At 38.1% G+C, this 17,184-nt stretch overlaps 1 protein-coding gene across 1 annotated transcript; it reads right to left on the bottom strand.

Moving 5' to 3' along the window:
* Nucleotides 1–241: 241 nt before the first annotated feature.
* On the bottom strand, nt 242–16,477 carry swt1 (SWT1 RNA endoribonuclease homolog; the record flags this gene model as incomplete). Its single annotated transcript, XM_079221569.1, has 20 exons — nt 242–350; nt 3,467–3,534; nt 3,669–3,735; nt 4,781–4,924; nt 5,140–5,270; nt 5,640–5,779; nt 8,339–8,477; nt 8,768–8,916; nt 9,775–10,010; nt 10,866–10,959; nt 11,693–11,875; nt 12,414–12,515; nt 12,810–12,939; nt 13,120–13,210; nt 14,235–14,299; nt 14,886–14,961; nt 15,091–15,155; nt 15,795–15,870; nt 16,002–16,069; nt 16,412–16,477. The coding sequence occupies 20 exons, from the start codon at nt 16,475–16,477 to the stop codon at nt 242–244; spliced, it is 2,199 nt and encodes a 732-aa protein (XP_079077695.1).
* Nucleotides 16,478–17,184: the final 707 nt, after the last annotated feature.

Genomic DNA, 17,184 nt, shown 5'->3' with positions numbered 1-17,184 from the left:
AAGCCACAATTGATTTAACTTACGAGATAAAACAATACTTTTTGTGCCAAAATGTTTTAGAGACTTAATGAACTGAAATATGATGAAAGGTGAAAAATTATCAATCACTGCTCAACTGTGAAAAAGGTAAACAGTCACTAGAGGCACAGTATGATTAGACATCCCTTCAAAATACCAGGCTATAATTCAAGTAAATAATATCAGTTTATTCTTGGCTGCAGACTCGCAGATTCTGATCCAATCAGGGCGCTGATGTGGGAAAGGTGGTGTGATGACCTGTGGCCCCAATACAACAATCCAGGGCCTCTTTAACCCCCATTAACTGGTTCCCTCCATTTCTCAGCTTGTCCCTGGGAACACAAGCAAAGAGATGCATTAGATACAAGACAAGGCAGCGTAGTGTGCTTGACAAATGGTGGGACATTAAGAGCCCAACCATCTTGTTTCTGAAAGCGTCCGACATGAACACAAAGCCAGAGTTGGACCTCTGTGTTTGTCTTTTGCTGTGGTTGATTTGAAGTGGGTGGAAGAAGGGTGTTTCATCTGCTTTAGTGCACCAATATTTGAATCTAAATCGAGTGACACACAATCATGATAAAGCAGATTAACTGACCTAAACTTTAGCCTTCAGTATTGCTTATTAATTCACAAATATTTAAAACAATCCTCTGTGTCTGGGGTTTGTGCAGTGTAGTCCTGAAAACAGTGTTTATTATTCCTGCTGAATCCTGACTTGATGCGTTTACTCTCCTCCGATATGTCGTCATGCATCTGTGGGGCAAATTACTTGTTTTCACTAATGTACAGATCTGTTCATTTCTCGCTGTATCGCACAAGAGCCACAAGCTAAGCCAGAGAAAAGTTTTGTTTAGCAACAATTATTAGGTATCAAGAAATGCGGTGCACGCTTTTGTATTTTTGTACATTGATATTAACAGGTTTTTAGTTCAGGGTAAGAGGGTTTTAGTAAAAGCCAAAGCCTGTTGGTTGACTACGGATAATGCGCTCACTAAGTAAAGGCTGACATAACTTTACAGTGAGTGTAGAAAATAAAATATTCACCACACATTCAGTTGAACTATACCTCTCAGTGGTGCCCTTAAAGCTCCTCCACAAAGTGACACAGCAGATGTCTACTTACTTTGGTTATGATAATACAATAATCATTATCAATACCAACAACAACAGGACTGATTATAAATGTTCTTTCAAGTGAGCAAGAGCTACAATATCACTATACTATTAGTGAAAGTTAATATATTTGATGTGGTAATGAAATCCTCAGAAACAGCTTCTGACAGTCAGGCTGTGGCTTTAACAGATGACACACAATGGCCAGAAAACAACATGGAAGCGGCTGGTTCAACCTACAGTTACATATGCAGCAGCAATTTATCTTCAGAGGTATATTATGATGGACCTGTTGTCACGGTGTTACAAATTCTGTTCATGCCTGTATGTGTTATTTTTCGTATGAAACAATCAACTGATTATCAAAATTGTTGGTGATTAATTTGAGTTAAACTAACCAATAATCATTTCAGAACTGCAAAAGTTTAACTGTCACAGTTTAGTAGCATTTAAATAATATTATCTTTAATATTAAATAGAGAGAGCTTAGCACACACTATCAGTCGCTATCAGTGACAACATTAGTTGTCGCTGAAGCAAAAGTAGTGTGCACTTTATGTTCAACCATCTCATATTCCGGGTTACAAGGAGCAAAATATAAACAGATAAGTAGGATAACTGTGTTAATATGTAGTCCGAAATCTTGCAAGATAATCTTAGAGAAGGCATAAAGTAAAGCCTGTGTTACATGAGGGAGTGAGATGAACGGCAGAGGTCACTTTGTCGTCCTAAATTCAGCCTTTCAGACAGCTTTACGTTTTTCTCAAGCTGCAAACAAATACCCCTTTCAAAAGATACTAATAATGTACTTCTTCAAAATAGTGATATCTTAGCCACAGGTTAAAATCAGGTGATAAGATAATGACATTAACAATAGCTTGGTGAAGTGACATACAACGGTTTTCACCTGTAATCCAGGCAACGCTTGGTAAATCAACACTATGTTAACTTCATGACAGTTTATGGGAGTCCTAGTAAATCTCCATGGTTCAAATAAAGTCAACCGATCATTTATTACTAGTTCACACTGCCACTTGAAAAGTAAATCTTAGTGCAGGACCAGCATGAATTATTGCCCATACAGATACATCCTTACCCTACAAGACAACGCCGGTGTGTTTATGTTTCAACAGCCAACGAAGCAACTGGATATGGGTTCACAGTCCCCTAAAATGCCAGCCTGGTGATGAATATGAATGTTTATTAGATTACAAAAGTACAAACATCTATTAAGCAGTTCTTTGATGAAATATGTTAAGTGCCGCAATTGTTTGGAATTGTTGACATGTCCACCATTATTGTCAGAGCTCTGCTGGGGATATCTTTGAGGAGAGCTATTATGACAAAGTAATGGCTATGATGCTGGATAAACAACACATACCTGCCCGGGCATGCTTCAACAAAGAGCACAAGAGTTCGGGGGAACTTGAGACAGTTTGATTCGGGTCAGAAGAATGTCATTGTTAAGGGCATAAATCAAACTGTGTCAAACATGTCAAATAAAGGGGGTGCTGGATATATTTCACTAGTTTTAATATGCTTATCCTCTGAAGAAAAAACAAAAAAAACATTTTAGGCTTGTTCTGTATGTTAAAACATATGGAAGGGAGTAGATAAACTTTAAGCAAGTAGAAGTTTATATTCGTGAAAGATTTGAATGATCTGCCGCATTTGTCAGTAATTAGAAGCACAGACAATCAAATCAAACATGTCCTCGAAGGCCAGAGACAAAGAACAACAATGACACACAAAGGGCACTAATGAACAGAAGAAAAATAAGGTCTGTTCTGTTGAAATAATCATAATAAAGTAAAGTTAAATCACTGGACCAGAAAATTGATTCTTTCATGTCTGACAAACATAACTAAGGTGTTCACATTGATTCATAAGAAAAGATTATTAATTCTCCGGAGGAACAACTTTAACACTTGTAGGTTGAGTTAGAGGCCCATAAAAACAGAATGAGCAGCGGTGGGAATGAGTGTGAGAGTCAGAAGTATGGCGTGAACACAGTAGGCGACGACGAAAGGAGATGAAGGGGAGACAGTTTAGAGGAGAAGAGTGGGGAGGACAGTAGGATTTAGTCAGTTGGGGAAGAAGGAGAAAAAAGAAAAACAAAAGGCAAAATAGATAGAGAGAATATTAAATAAATAGATAATTCCTTCTTTTTTTTTATGCAGACTGCTTAGATTCCAGCTGTACTGTGGGAGTTGAGTCAATAAATCTCCATCTGATTTAGCAGACAGACAGAAGTCACAGTGTAACAGCACTCTGCTCTGGTTCAACAGTGTCTATACAGTCATCCTTCTTATGTTCGTGTTTGTGTGCGTCCTACCTGTAGTCTTGTTGTGAGAAACAATCAAGAAGGTCTTTGGCTGTCAATCTGGAATCCATATCAACAATCTGAAACACAATGCATATGACCTGAGCACGGTGAGCTAAACATGACAAAGACCACTGCGGAGGAAAAAAGTCAAATTACTTTAATAAATGGCACCATCTAATGTTATACCAATAACATGTGAAATGGTACCAACCTTATTAGAGTGAATGATGGCGAGCAGTGCCTGAGCTTCTTCTAAACCAGGGGCTGACGACAAGATGCTGAGATGGACAAAAAAAACACACATTATAGGGACAACCTTTTTTCAGCTGAAGCTTGAAAAGGTTGTATGTGTAACGAAATTAATACACAGCACTTGTTTTCTCTACCTATATCCATCCCTCACCATGCACCAAACCCAAAATGCACAAACACAGGGAAAGAAACAACTAAGTCAAAACAGAGACAAAAAGAGAGTAAGGAGTGCCAGCAAAGGAGTGAAGAATGAGGAATATAAAATGTACCTAAATTATCCATATCTAGTGTCCCCATAGAAAATAGTGAGGAGGCAAAGAGAGAGAGCCTGTATGGAATGAGTCATAGCTTTGCTCAAACATATCAAAAAATTAGTCTTGCTGTCTCTTAGGCAACTGTACTTGTGTAAGACACACACATGCATGTGCATAAATAAGCACAGAAATGCAAAGATGCACACACATGAAGTAAACACAGATTCCTGCTGATAAAGTCAAATGTAGCATTGTCCTAAAAAGCTTATTCTAACTATTATGTCTGCTTTGAGGTATTAAAAAACACCTTTTTCCATCAGAAAACACAGCATAATGTTCCTTTATTGTTCCCATCATTACAGAGAGAAATATCTAAATGGTCATAAAGTTAAAAACATTATTGTCTGAATTGTTTCACCATTTATTTTAATGGGCTGTACGGGTTCTGCACAGTAAGATGTTTTCTGTTAGCAGCAACATGAAACTGATTCAGAGGGGAGCACATACAACCGAGAGATAAATAAACAAAGCACAGCCGAGTACAGACACATAGCACAATAAATAAAGCAAGCCTGGAAACATAGCATCATGAGTGTTATGCTTTGTGGAGCTGAGGGGAACTGCAGTCAGGTGATACTTCTTTGTGGGTTCATCACCACAAGTGACCTCCTTTCACATACAAGTTGTCATGTGATTCATTGTTAATATAAAAAAAAGTCAGTAGACTGAATATACAATTTACATAGAACAGGTAAAGAAGCAGAACGTCTGGTGGTAAGTTTAGACTGACAGCAGTGATATGAGTGGGCTAACACACCTGCTGAAGGCTTGGAGCAGCTGTGAGACCATGGAGGACATTCTGTGCAAACAGACCAAGGCGTCCTGTGGTGGAGGACCTCCCACCGGCTGAGGTCTCTGCATAGTGTGAGGGTCAAAGCCCAGAGCTTTGAACACTTCTAAGCTGAAACGTGACAGGAAAAAATGACCTTACATGACTTGGAATACAAATTTAAATAAACAACCTCCAAAGAGTTGTTTTTGCGCTAATCTTTTCTCATTATCCTTCAAAAATCAAGGCGCTTTTTTTTAATGACAATCTGCACACATCATCCTCAAAATGTTCGTGACAGTATAATCATCCCAGCGCTGCATCAGTCAGATCCCTGTTACACCCACCTTATTTGATACACATGAGACCAGATGTTCTCAAACAGGGCCCACACTTCCTGGTGAGAGACCTGAGCAGGCGTGGGTTGTTTCTCTTCATCATTATCATTCATGACAACATCGCAGGCAGGAGGTTCCCACTACACACACACAGCGATGTATCTTTAAAATCCAACAGTGTCAAATAACAAATTATATACGGTGTATAATATGAATATGCATCCTGCTGTCTGAGTCATTTTTGTTTTGATAATAATTCTCAACCCTTTCAAATCTAATAGAGAATATATTTCCCCCAAGAACTATCTTGATATAAACCCAATACACAACAGAAACAGGGTAGAACAAAAATATCTTTGTGTATTTCTGTGCTTCCAAACCACCACAATGTAGAACACAATTCAGAGGGTGCAGTATTCTAGAAAGGGAGTTAACTTCTTGAACAGATCAGAAGTGGGATTTGTTTAAGTTGTGAGTGCATAGCAACATCAAATTTGCTCCGACCTGACCTGCGGTTGTAGCTTGTTGTAAATGTTGTCCATCATGGAGATAGCACTGGGAACAAGTCTTGAACTTTTCCCAAACACTTTCACAAGCTCCTTAGCTTGTTGGAGGGCTGCTGACTTAGTGCTACAGTTTGCCGTGTACCCTGAGGAAACACGTGATAAATAGATACGAGCCATCAGACGTGTGCCAATCGATGCATATGAAGGTGTACATACATTCAGTTGCCAACTGTTTTGGTCCACCTAGACAAAAGGGATGAGGATGTCTTGTGTGTCTAACCTTTGAGAAGAACTGTCATAAATGTATAAGAATCAGAACCATTTATTTGCTAGGTATGTTACACATACGAAGAATTTGTCTTGGTGGGTGGTGCATATATAATAGACAAACAACAGTGCAATAGAAACATATTGCATTTACAATAGAATATCAAATATCAAATAAAGTGCACAGACAAACAGACAACAGTACTGTAAACAAGTGTAATGTAAGTGTGTGTTAAAGTGTAATGTATGTTAAAGTGTAATGTTAAAGTGACATGTGTATTTAAATATGAAGTATGAAGGGATGTGCAGGGGAGTGACTGGTTTGAAATGGTCCTGGGGGTGACAGATATAGATATAGATGTAAAGCAAAACAGCCAGATGGTGACGGACACAGTTCAGCTCAGACTGAACTTGTGTGAATGTGTATTATGTCCAACTCTGTTTTGAGACTTTCAAGATGCTGAATACTTGAAAGTACATTGTATGGTCTTACATACTTACACATCAATGGCCGAAGAGCAAAACCTCCTATCTGAAAAATTCACTTTTTTTGAGAATTCAAAAGAAAAACTTGTAGTTTTCTTGCAGAATGCTATCTTTTAAAGATACCCAAGACATAATATAAAAAGAAGAAGAAAAAAATTAAACTTTTCCTGGATCATTTTGTAGATAGGAGGTTTTGCACTTTGGCCATCGATATCCTTAGGACATACTGTGACTTTAAACATAACATACACATACCTATCCATTGTCCTAACCCTCAGTGTAACCTAAATGATCCCTATGACAGGTAACCCCATTCTCTAGCCCTTACCTAACTTACCTTTAACAAATCTAACTCAAGTCTTAAAGGTATACTATGCAACATTGGATAGACTCATACAAAACAAATCCCTCTCAATCATCATCTATGACCCACTAGAAGTGTGTGGCAGTGTCTGTATCTGCAGAGCTCCGGCCCTATGCCTATATTTTCTCTTGTCTTTGCATTTTGCTGTGTAAAATAGAGGACACAGCATTGAAAAAAATGGAAATACAGTGAGGCGAATGACCGTGAATCTGATGTTGGCTTTCACATTGGCTGGGGTGTGTGATGCTGCAGGTGGTACACTGGGTTGTTTTCTATTAACTGCAGTCAAAGGGATATGCACTTCTGGTGTTGTTGAGCCGGGGAGAGGAGGGGCCAACTTTAAATGTTGTGTTTACAAATAGCACGTGACAATTCCTGCATTGTATGTCTTAAAAATTCCACCTTTGTCCCTTTTTAGGAAGCTGTAAAAGTTCTGTCCTCACAAGTGTAGCTACACACATGACACATGCATGCTCACAGCCTGCTTATGGGAGACTAGAAAATAGCATGCAGTACTTTTCCACTCCAAGATTTTTTTCTTAGCCTCACATAGAGCCAGGCTGTGTGGTACCAAGAAATGCAGCCTCATGTTAGTGTATAAACAGAGAGAAAGGGCAAAACTCTATTGTCTTATCAAATAACAAAATCACTGTCCCATAGTTGTAGCAGCCAACCCCACACAGGTGGACTAATAGACTGAATGAGAGGCTGAGACCAACACACACACAGAACTGTAAGCGTAATGTAATCAGATTGAGTCATGAGGTCCAGGGTATGAAGTGCTGCAGTGGACAAGTCAGCATCTTTCTGACACACATTTGAGTGTCCTGTTTTAGCAGATGACCTAATTCTACATGTAGTTCTGTAGGATTCTAGCGCAATGCAGGGCAGACCACGTCATACCCCAGTGGAGAAAGTGTTTTATCTGAGGGATGACTCAGTATCTTAACGCTGCTGTCCAGAGTGGCACAAATAATATCTTTGCATTTTGATTCCTCTGGGAGCTCAGCTTGGCTGTTTCCACAGATGTGAAAGTTTATGCTCATGAATCTCATGTAGTAGCTCAAGTTTATTTATTTTTTTCCCCAAAATCTATTGTTCACGTTCAAAGTAAGATTAAAATATGCTCCAAGAAAACTGGCATCAATTGTTTTTATCGACAGTGTTTGACATTATCAAGCTTCACCAAATACCAGCAACAGAGATGATGCTAAATACAACAGAGCAGGAGGTTAACACACTTTGTTTACAGAAACAAACATTTAGACACATCCACCTGACCAGATGATCCACTAGTATCTGTTTCATGTATTATCTATTTGTTTTATCATGTCTTTACTAGCTTTTATTGAACATTTTACGTTATTCATTATGTATTGTGAATTGTTCAGTTAAGGATGGTGCCAGTCATAGTTGCAACACGATTCAAGACAAATCCTCCAAGACTATACTGGAAATCTTTATCTGGGGTAAAACAACCAATGTGTTTTTGTTCATAGAAAGAAAAACATTAAAAAACACATACATAACAGCACTTAACAGCACAGATACATAACAGCACTTCCTTCTTCTTCCACCCACATACCTGAGTTGAAGAATTCAATGAGGTTTAAAACAGTTTGCAGCTTTCTCCGTGGGACAACTTGCCCAAAGACAGCAATCCAGTGCTTTTTCAAACACTGCAAGACATCTTGAAGAGTCCAGGGTGGTTTTAGGTAAACTATCTGTTAACAGAAGAAACAACACATGATCAATCGCCCAAAATGGAAAATATTGCAATTTTCAAAATGTCAGTCAATCTGGCCTATCTAGACTCTTGAATAGCACACAAGAGAATATTTGTTGCATATTGTCCACCCAAAACATATAAATCTGATCTAAAATGATTGCAAATAAACCAAATATGCGCCTTTGATCCCTTCATGAATACCGGATATTAGTTCTAAATGCATTTAGAAACAGTAATTACAATATAGTCTAAAAGATAACGTGAAATTCCAATTCACAATTTTACCTCTAGCCAGAGGTCTTCGTAAGCGGCCTTCATCTCCACCTCTAACACATCGGACAGCACCTCTCGCAGGCAGTCCTCTAGTTCAGAAACGCTGCTGGGGCTCCATTTTGTCTTCTCTTCATCCTCTCTTGTGCTCAGTTGCTTGTTATCTGTGTTACATACAAACATACATACTGTGTATGAGTGGATACAAAATATATACCCATAATACAGGACAGCGGCTATTTTTTACAAAAAATTAAATGCATATATTTGCAGCAGGAGAGCAAGCTGGACAGGGTTCATACACATTTTGACCAATGGATTTCCATGACTTTAAACAACATTTCCATGACCAAACATTTTGTGAAATCTCGGTGTATACATGAAAAAGTAAAAAAATGTAGTATTCAAACTAACAATGAGACTTCCAAAGCATACAGTATACCTTAAATGACACAAATAAATGAGACAATGGTTTGATTAAAAGAATAAACATTTATATAGATGACTTTATGTATGCCTGTTTACATTTTGAGCGACTTTCTTTTAAAAGCATATTAATTATTTCAAACTCATCTTAAATGAATGCCATGAACATATGAATATAACAAATTTCCATGACTTTTCCAAAACTTTTGGGAATTATTTTTTTTCAAGGGCTTTTCCAGGCCTGGAAATAACCATTTTAAAATTCCATGACTTTTCCAGGTTTTGCATGACCGTAAGAACCCTGCTGGAGCGTATGGCAGCACAAAATACACATGAGGTAATGTGGAAGATGTTACATGACAAATACACTGTCCAGTCTGTGTATTTTTTGTTTGTTAAAACTGCTAAAATGTCACCTGTATTAAACACTTAATCCAGATGGACTTGAAGTGAGGCAACTAAAACATGCAAATTCAAAGGGCTGTGAAGAAGTGGCAAGGGCATGGATGGTGTGTGCTGTTAACTATTACGCCATGATGTAAAATGGCAGGTAATTTCCTGTTTTGCAAAAAAGTACACATTAACCCCTGGCTCACCTTTCTCTTCTACAGAAAGGCCTGTTCTCTCTTGACTGAGTGGCTGGGCTGGTGTGTAGCGCCTGCTCTGCATTGGTGATGGGAGGTGAGGGCTGACGTGGGGCAGCATGGGACTCCTAATGTTTCCCAGAGGATGAAAGCTATGTCTGGACTTTCCAATCTCTTCTTCCAAATCATTCTTGCTGAGGGCCTTCACTCCACTCACCAGGGCCTTACAGCATAGATTCTTATCATTACTAGAGAGGAAATAGAGGACAACATGTTTTTTATCTGGCAAGTCTATATAAGCAGTGATAACACAAACAACATTAGGATGCAACTTTTTTAAATCAAGGTTTGGTCGCTATCATCAAACCTGTACTGTGCAACAATAATTGAATGTCTGCCCACTAATTTCTACTTTAATTTTGCAAAATGACATTTGGAAATAGTCAGAGAAATAAGTTAAAAGAAGGTCAAACAATACAATGTTGCAAGCCAAACTAAACTCTCCATGCTCAGCACATCTATTCTTGCCCAATTATTCTGTCTGGCCCTCTCGCTTGTGAACTGGAACTATCTGGCTGGGCTCAGTGACAGTCACAGTCATATGCATGTACATTATTTGCAGAGGACACAGGCTGCGGTCGAATAGTCCTTTTTGGTTAGGAAGGTTCCTCACTGAGTGAAATGATCCGGAAGTATCCAAGTGACCGCCATGATAAGTGCTGGTCGAATTCTCTAAATGCAAAGGAAAGGAGCTTCAATGCTTTCTAACTTAGCTCCTTTAGCATAGGAAACACTAGACCTTCCTTTATGAAAGGAAAGGAGATAATACCGCCCCACAATTACACTAACATCCACCTGCCGTCATGTCATAACTACGTCGCTTAGTGAAAGTGGAGTCGGATTTACTAAACACCGCGGTTGTCTTTTCCTAACTCCTCATGAATTCTCCTTCCCATCTTTCCTTGAACCCTGTGACGTTTTCCACAGAGGTCAAGGAAAAGTGGTTAGGGTTAGACTTTAGGAGGTCATTTTTTGACTATTCAACTGCAGCTACAGACTCTGCAGCAGCAGCAGTATATCCCATAGGTAGAGGGGCAACTCACGTGCATAGAATGAGAGTACACTCTGGGTACAGACCCTGGTACTGCAGGCAGCACTGCAGCACCCTGTCATCGTTGTTCTCAGCATTCAGACCGTCTGGGGACAAGGAGGTACAAAGAGAGGGAAAGGGAGTGGAAGAGAAAGACAAGAGTGACAGATAAAAACATGACAGTCTGTTAAAAAGACATGATGAATTCAGTACAATGATAGCTCATGTTAAGCGTGTTAGCACACTTTACAACAGGGTGTCTTTTTCTTTCATAGACAAGGGGGAAGATTCAACGATGAAGACCAAGAGATAGAGATTCCAAGTCTATTTTAAGAGATAAATAAGTAAACAATGTATCTGCTAAATCTCCTTTATCACATCTCATTTTGAGGAGAACCTTACACCACTGTTGAAATTAATATTAATATAATATACAGTTAAGGCGTGGGTTACCTTATGCAAGGGTGAAACCTGTCCTTGAGATTTACAATATGTATGCATTGATGATGAATTAGCTTAGTGATAGTGCCACCTAGTATTTGTGTAAGTGTTGGGCATGAGCTGTATGTAGCTGTGTGTAATTTACAAGGTAAAGGACGAAAAGAAAAAAAGTAGTCAAGTTACTCATAGGATAAGAGGCTGCAATACACACCTAAAACCCTGTACCATGCTCAATAACATACTTAGATCACACATATACAGGACTTTCTGTCCTGTATATGTCTCCTTATGGAGACAATACCCACTCTTAACTTGTAGGTTCCGTACTTGGTTGTAATACATGTTTTACTACTTTCAATGCACAGAAAATTCCCATATTTTCCTTAAATAAACACTCACTGCTGCTCTCAACGGCCTGCTGCATAGACTGCCCCCACAGGTGAGGCCCCCGATTCTTCAAAGAGTTGTAAATATATGAGATGGCAGGAGTTGCCAGGTGCGCCACAGAACCGGACATGCCTCTCCCCCTTTTTAGGGAATCCAGCTCCTGAAGCACCACCCAGGGGATCAGGACTACAGGGGCTAAGAGAACATGAAGTGGGGAGAAAGCAAGTATTGATGATTCCATATGCCATAACATGAGTGCCTTTTATTGTAACTAGAAATTAAAAATTACATTTTTTTTTTTTTTAATTCATACTTTTTTAGTATGTTTTTTAGGATAATTCCCCAACAATAATGTCCTTTTCAACCATTGATTGTGTGATGGAATTATTTCTTTGTGAGCAGATGCTTGTCTTGGTCTCTTCTTTGCATACTTAGATTACCTTCCTGCTCCTCATGTGTGCTAAGATAACTGTATCAATACTTGACATATTCATAAAATACTATTAAAGTAATTAAAATGATCTGAAAAATGTAAGGGCAAGGAATATAGGCAAATACAAAATCAACCCAAGGACAGGACAGTTAAACATGTATTGGCTCACAACTGGACAAATGTGGGAGTGAAAACTAACTGGATACTTTCCATAACGGCATGTTACATCATTATATAACATATGAAATAACCATAAATCATTCTACAAGAAAAAACAAGTATTAAAATCATCCTAAACACCTCCAAGGCCGTGAGAGCTGATCTGTTTCACATAATCCAGGTGACTGAGGAGAATGTTGGTGTCCAAAACAAGGATTAGGTCTTGCTGAGGAGGTTGTTCACCTGCAAAAAGCAAGTTCATATATATAAAAATAGTCTGTTGTTGATTGTCAAAAGTTAACAACAGAATTAAATTAAATTAAACATAACAATTTCAGCCAAAGTTTAGTGCCTGTGTAGGTTACGGATCAGAATATTTTTTCCCTGTTAAATAGAATGTTATGATTACTTTGTTCGGTGAAATCCTGTTTTACATGGGAGTAACATTTGAGACTACATTCCATAGAGAGTTTGTATTTACACTCATGATGAGTGCACACAATTTCAAGCGTCTCTCAATTTAACAATAAAACGTACCTTGTGTGTCTGCAGCTCCCTCTTCTGGAGGGTCTATGTCCATACAGGTGAGTTCCCCATAGATCTGCAGAACGTTCACCTCCAATCGCTTCTCGGAGCGGGCTAGGTGAAGCTCTTCAACCACTTGCATCTACAGAAAAACATATTTTGGAAGAATAATAAATATGAATACTCCCTTTCCATTTTGAAATATTTTAACAACATAATGCAGATGTAATTTAAATACACTAGCTGACTACATGAACAATGTATGTGTGAAAAAAAAGCCAAGTAAAGCAATACATGTAAAACAAACTTAAATGAATAATACCTGGTCATGCCACGGCTCAGTGAGTGTATGAGACGTAACTGGGAGTAGGCTTGACGAAAACGACTTCTTATCTTGCCCTTCAGATGAAGAACTAGGTGTCGCATCCAAACAGCAGGGAGCTTGTTGGACACTCTCCTGCATGGCATTGCTTCTTGAGGGCCTCGAGTCTGAAGGCTCAGTCCCATGTTTGAGACTTGTGTTTGAAGAACTAGCACCATTATTGTTACCGGGGCTATATACTGGTCCTGGTTGAACCTTTTTTGATATCTTAAACCGAAGAGGCAGAAGTGATGCATGATGGCATATTTGTTGCTGAACAGATGATGACTTGACTGTCTTCGATGACATCGATGGGACATTCCCGGCATTCTTCACCACATTTGAGCTACTAACTGTCTGCTTGGATGAAGTGGAGGAATGCTCTGTAGTAGGGACAGAGAGAGTTTTTGCCTCTGTACACAGGCTCCTTTTGGCCTTATTTTCTTCTAGCCTTTTGCACATCTTCTTGAACAGTTCTTTTTTCTTCTCCCATGAAGAATCCTGAGAGACAGACGAGGCCTTGCTTGGTTCTCTGGTCTTGACAGTCCAGTGTTCATTTCCAGTCCTTGGTGGTTCTGTAGATCTGCACTTGCTCTTCAGTACATCTGGTCTCTGTTCTTTCTGTTCAGCAGAAACCAAACTGGGACTCATTCGCTGTTTTTTTAAATTGGATGTGCTACTATGGGAAGATGTTTTATCTGTGCTGCCTTTAAATGTCTTCTCTGTCCTCTGAGGAGCTGTACCTGCATTGTTTGAGGGTTTTGAGACTTCCACAGTCTTACACCTGACAGTATTATCTTTACCTGAGATTTCACGTTTTGGTTTTGTACATTCTTCTTGCATATAAACATGTTTCGGGTTTGTTGCTTGTGTTTTTGATTGTCTGTAGACAGCACTTTTAATGTGGCGGGTACTTTGGGAAACATCTTTAACGGTAGAGAAAGCACACTTTTCTGGTTTTGCTGTACAGCTACATGTAGAAGAACAGAAGAAATATCACATTCAGAGATAATAAACAAACATCAATTAAGTGAATGATATTCAACGACATAATAATCAAGTAAACTGTATCTAACCTCTCCTTTACATGCTTCCTCTTGCCCCTTTTGTAATTCTCAGTAACATCTTGCTCCTTGGATGACTGAAAACATGGGGGAAAACATTACATTTCTTTTACTCACCAGAAAACTATTCTGAAACAATTTTGATAAATTATGAATTAGTTTTATTAAGAAATGCCAAATATTTGCTGGTTCCAGGTTTTAGAATATATCTTTGTGGTTTAGACTAGTATTGATCGGACAAAAACAATCAATATGTCTATTTCTTCTTTGGGAAACTGTGATGGCTATTTTTTACAAATAGTACTTTTTTTTTTACTTTCAGACCTACTGCCTACAGTTAGATGTTTTGCCATACATCTATACTGTGGTAGCTATCCCTGTGATATCTCTGTTTGTAGTCTTTTAGTCTGCGTTTTGTTTTTTGCATGAATTTGACGAAGCACTTTGATTTGTCTGGTAGCAGCTAGACTTGCCAAAAACAGACATTCCTGATTGGTTATTTTTATCCATGAACAATTGTTCAAGGGGTTTTCCACAAATGTATGTGGCTATTATATCAAAATATGTATTGATATCTAGACATAAAATAGCATGCATTAAAATAGAGGATTTTATCCATAAAGACAGCCCCAAGCAACAAAACACTGTTGAACACCTTCTTACCTTTTCATCTTCTTCCCTTGAGGATGAAGACTTCTTGCACGACGACTTCTCACACTTTTCTGGTTTTGCTGCACAGCTACATGTAGAAGAACAAGAAATATCACATTCAGAGAAAATAAACAAACATATTGATTAAGTGAATGATATTCAACGACATAATATCAACATGAATGTGTTGTTAAAAGTCAAGTAAACTGTATCTAACCTCTCCTTTACATGCTTCCTCTTGCCCCTTTTGTAATTCTCAGTAAAATCTTGTTTCTTGGATGACTGAAAACATGGGGGAAAACATTACATTTATTTTGCTCACCAGATACCTATTCTGAAACAATTTTGATAAATTATGAATTAGTTTTATTAAGAAATGCCAAATATTTGCTGGTTCCAGGTTTTAGAATATATCTTTGGGGTTTGAACTATTATTGATCGGACAAAACAATCAATATATGTCTATTTCTTCTTTGGGAAACTGTGATGGCTATTTTTCACAAGCATCTTCTGACATTTTATAGACAAAATGATTAATTGAGAATATAATTTTCAGATTAATTGATAATGGAACTTGTTTTTTACTTTCAGTCCTACTGCCTAGTTAGATGTTTTGCCATACATCTAAACTGTAGGAGCTATCCCCGTAATATCTCTGTTTGTAGTCTTTTAGTCAGTTTTTTGCATGAATTTGACAAAGCACTTTGATTTGTCTGGTAACAGCTAGACTTGCCAAAAACAGACATTCTTGATTGGTTACTTTATCCATGAACAATTGTTCAAGGGGTTTTCCACAAATGTATGTGACTATAAACCTGAATATGTATTGATATCATGGCATAAAATAACATGCATTAAAAAAGAGGATTTTATCCATAAAGACAGCCCTGAGCAACAAAACACTGTTGAACACCTTCTTACCTTTTCATCGTCTTCCCTTGAGGATGAAGACTTCTTGCATGAAGACTTCTCACACTTTTCTGGTTTTGCTGCACAGCTACATGTAGAAGAACAGAAGAAATATCACATTCAGAGATAATAAACAAACAGATTAATTAAGTGAATAATATTCAACAACGTAATATCAACATAAATGTGTTGTTAAAAGTCAAGTAAACTGTATCTAACCTCTCCTTTACATCTTGCTTCCTCTTGCCCCTTTTGTAACTCTCAGTAAAATCTTGTTTCTTGGATGACTGAAAACATGGAGAAAAACATTACATTTCTTTCGCTCACCAGAAAACTATTCTGAAACAATTTTAATTAGTTTGAATCATAAATATTTGTTGGTTCCAGGTTTTCAATCAATGTATGTCTATATGTCATATATCTATGTCTTTTTTATTCAGTGATGGCTATTGTTCCCAATTATCTTCTGACATTTTATAGACAAAATGAAAAATGACAAACATCATTTTCAGATTAATTGAAAAAGAAAATTGTTTTTGTTTACTTTCAGACCTACTGCCTGCCATTAGAGTGTATCCTCTGTTGCTAGACAGCCCAGAGCAACCAAACACTCCTGAATGCCTTCTTACCTTATCATCTTCTTCATTTGAGGATGAAGACTTCTTGCACCTTCTCTTTTTTGACTTTCTAGACATTTTCCTATGAATGGAATTTTGAAAAGCAGGACTTCAGTGACTATGCATCATCCTTACACAATACAACAATCCACATTGATCTTCAACTAAGCACCTTGGCTCAGGACATAAATACAACTAGAAATACAGAAAACAACTTCTCTTAATGAGGGACTGCGAATTTAAAATGGAAATTACCCTTAATATTAGGGTAACATGATTAGGTGCTCTGTCACACAGATTGGTTGGACCCAGTTTGTGTGCTGTGACGTGTAATGTGAGCAAAGTCAATGAAATCAACACAAACCAGTTGCTTACTACGTTACAGGAAGAACAACCCGGGGCTAACACTGTGTAGTGACACAAACATTACTAGCTTACATCTTCAGTTTGGGGTCAAGTGTATACTGGACTCATATCTAATGTAAAACGACAGGACAGTGAGTATTGTTTTCATCGTTTAGAGCCGACTGTTCGAATCCCAACACACACGGTGAAGTCAACGTTGAATGTTACCGTTAACTTCACTAACGCTCGTTTAATTTGACGGTAACTGATGAAAAACAAATACAGACCCGCAAGTAAACTGTTTTCTCTGGTGTCTGTAAGTTGTGGTACACGAATTAAGTGGCATAAAGCACGCTGTCTATTATGAAAAATGTGTCATACACAGCCAAATAAACGACTCTAATCGGACAGTTTCCCTTCAGCCACTGCTGCGCTTCCGC

Source organism: Taurulus bubalis, assembly GCF_910589615.1.
Source record: "Taurulus bubalis genome assembly, chromosome: 7".
NCBI lineage: Eukaryota > Metazoa > Chordata > Actinopteri > Perciformes > Cottidae > Taurulus > Taurulus bubalis.
The sequence above is the reverse complement of the archived record's forward strand: the minus strand, read 5'-3'. Positions and strand labels throughout refer to the sequence as shown.